The sequence below is a fragment of the Branchiostoma floridae genome, chromosome 11, assembly GCF_000003815.2.
Source record: "Branchiostoma floridae strain S238N-H82 chromosome 11, Bfl_VNyyK, whole genome shotgun sequence".
NCBI classification, from domain to species: domain Eukaryota; kingdom Metazoa; phylum Chordata; class Leptocardii; order Amphioxiformes; family Branchiostomatidae; genus Branchiostoma; species Branchiostoma floridae.
In genome coordinates this window covers 21757472-21760390 of record NC_049989.1, presented here as the reverse complement: position 1 = coordinate 21760390, position 2919 = coordinate 21757472, and the positions used below count along the sequence as shown (strand labels likewise).

The 2919-nt window shown below is 41.4% G+C and overlaps 1 protein-coding gene across 1 annotated transcript in view; it reads left to right on the top strand.

The window, feature by feature from the left end:
• Positions 1 to 1102: 1102 nt before the first annotated feature.
• The window catches only part of LOC118425393 (zinc finger protein 37-like), an 11040-nt gene continuing 9223 nt past the window's right edge, over positions 1103 to 2919 (top strand). Inside the window, exon 1 of the mRNA XM_035834202.1 lies at positions 1103 to 1109. Coding sequence (XP_035690095.1) covers positions 1103 to 1109 — 7 coding nt within the window. The remainder of the gene's footprint in view (positions 1110 to 2919) is intronic.

Sequence of the window (2919 nt, the reverse complement as noted above, 5' to 3'; positions counted from 1 at the left end):
TCCGAGCACGTAAACGGCTTCATTACACCCCCCTCACATTTGGCGCGATTCGATCGGTCGACGAGTCAGCGAGCTCTAAGTTTCGAGGAGCCGTATCCGTCCGAAGAAATGGCAAAGTTCCCCCTTCTCGTCAGGGTCAGGCCTCCTCGCAATCAAGAGCTCGCAGACTCGTCGTCCGATCGAATCGCGCCTAATGTGAGGGGGGTATAATGAAGCCGTTTACGTGCTCGGGGCACCTCCTCCACGTTGGTAAAATCTGTTCTAGTCTACGCTTTATCATGGTCTCCCACCCACCCCGTATATAGAGGGTAATTACAAGAAATGAGCGAATCTTAAAAAAAGGTTAGAAAGTTTAAACCCAACTTTTCAACTAGATGCCAGAAGAGCTGAACCGGCGGTGGGAGCCGTCTCTCGTCTATCTGCGGCCTGCTCACAGATACAAGTGACTAACACAGGCGTTTCCCTGTTGTGTCTTCCTCTTTTTCTCTACAAAGAATTTCGCCCCAAAACATGGCCACTTTCTCTACGGTTGCTATTCCACTGAATACCACAAGTTCCTTAAGTTACAGTTGGCCATGTTGATTGATTATAAGGTTTACATTCGCGCGCGCATCAAATTTCGACCGTTTCCAAAAAAATTCGAACAAGCTTTGAATAGTACAAAGCAGCTGCAAAAGGAGCAAATATACAACATGTATGTCGATAGAAAATATATAAAAAGATATATTCTCCATGTCTATTCCAAGGTCAAAGAAGAATGTAGAAACGAAAAATATATTGTTCCGTATTACTTTGTTTGGTGATTTGTTTAACTTTCCAGACTACTTAGATTTCGTAATGAGGCAACTTTTTTGTCAAACTTATTTTAATCGCACGCTCGCGTCAGTTCTGGGATTCCCAGAGTTTGTCATCCATGTAATCAAATCAACATGGCCTAACCCCCAAGCACTAACATAGGGGTTTGGGAACATAGGGAAGTCCCCCGTACATAACCTAGCTTGAGGCAGTAAACACACACAGGAACACAAAACAAGCCGGTGTAGATACTTCCTCTTTTATATGATTCCTTTATTGTACATCAAGGACAAAAAATGGTCCAAAAATGGCAGGTATGGTTGACTAATAGCCTGATCCTGTAACAACACAAACCAGTCCGTCACTACGCCAGCATGTCCATGTCTGCACTGATTGCTTTTAGAACACTTTTTACTTCTCACCGTCCAGTCCACGTCACTACTGTAGCTACACATACCACTGGTGCACAAAACTCAAATCATCACCATAGTTACCACAACAAAAATTATTATTGGCTTTAACAAGTAGATTTCTCGGTAACTTAAAAATATGTGCTATGTAAAATACTCTCGTACATATAGTAGTCAAATCCCTTCTTCAGCTGCAGGTAAAATTCCCACACTTCTGTACTACATCGTCTCAGACTAACAGCAACATTGGGTTAACCCTCTTCCTACCAAGGTACCCCTTCTGGCACCACATTCGTACCAGTTACAGGGTACGGTAGCAGGAAGTGAGTTAAAGTAAAGCTGTTATCTGGAATAACAAGTACACAACATCTGCAGAAGAATGATCCGTCTTAAGCTCGTTAGATGCTGGGAAGAAATCTTACATCTTAGTCCATCTTAAGCCTTACAACACATCTTCTTGCAAGATTCACTTTCAGCTAAGATACAGCACCTCCAACATTCATCTTTTCTCACTAAAGAAATACTTGCCTTTCACTAAGTTCATTAGATTGTCAAATTCCCAGTGTCTTTCCAAACCCTTTTTAACCAGTCTAAGGCCACACCAAATTAATCCGTGGTTCTTGGAACATTAAGCATGAAAACAGAGTCAGAGGGAAAGTCTGGACCTCGGTACACACAGTTTCAGGAAATGAATAAAGTCAGATTCCTCCAAGTTTTCCTCCCAACACTTTGTTTCCATTCTGTTCTCTTTCTCATTTTCACAAGACTTATCTTAAGGTCTGTGACAATTTTACAAATATTGACCATGAAGTACGAAGCTCTGCGACCCGCCACTCTTACTACCCTGTAGTTCTGTCCACTCCCAAACCGTATGTACACCCCGTCCGCACCATTACACTTACTCCTTCACATTCAGTTTAAAAACAAACAAAAAATTCCAACCCATCAAATTTTAAACGACCACTGTCGCCTTCTTCAGGATCAATACTGATGACCAACCAATGACTTCAGAACGTAAACTTGAGAGAATTACAGACACGTGATCTTATTTTAAAACACGTGATCATGGGGATACGTGACGTCGGCAATTGGTCAAACATGCCAAGAAGAGTTGAAAAGGTTATCTATTCACACTATTTTACCAGAAACAATTTATCAAACTATACAAAATATTATGATTTTATCATATAAAGATATATTCTGTCTCCTACAAATTCATACATATTGAGAAATCTATTGGAATTTTCTATCAATTGCTTAAACTACAAGAGTAATGTAATGATGAAGAAGTTTGAATAAAGTTTTGCATGGTATCATGATTAAACGTTGCCTGGTATCTGGTTTAATTGATCAACACCTATCTGATACGAATCGACAAAAATCCAAGTTACAAACAAGATAAAACTGCCAGTTCTTTGCAGTTAGCTTTATACTAAGTACTAGCTGCATAAGACTGTACGGTTTGCTCCGCTGACATTGGGGATGGGCCCCTCCTCTTGATCTACCGTAGTGTTTGGTGTTGTGGCTCTCCTCAAACCCTCGGACCACCTCTCCACCGATTGAAGTCGGCGTTGTGCCTTGGGGAAATGCATAACTTTACACAAATCTCCTCAGGTGCAAATTAGTACCTACATGAACCTTCAATTAGGTACTAGTCTTGTTCACCTCAGCTTGAAACCCGAATGCCCCTGCACTTCCAGAGCAAGCTGCTAGG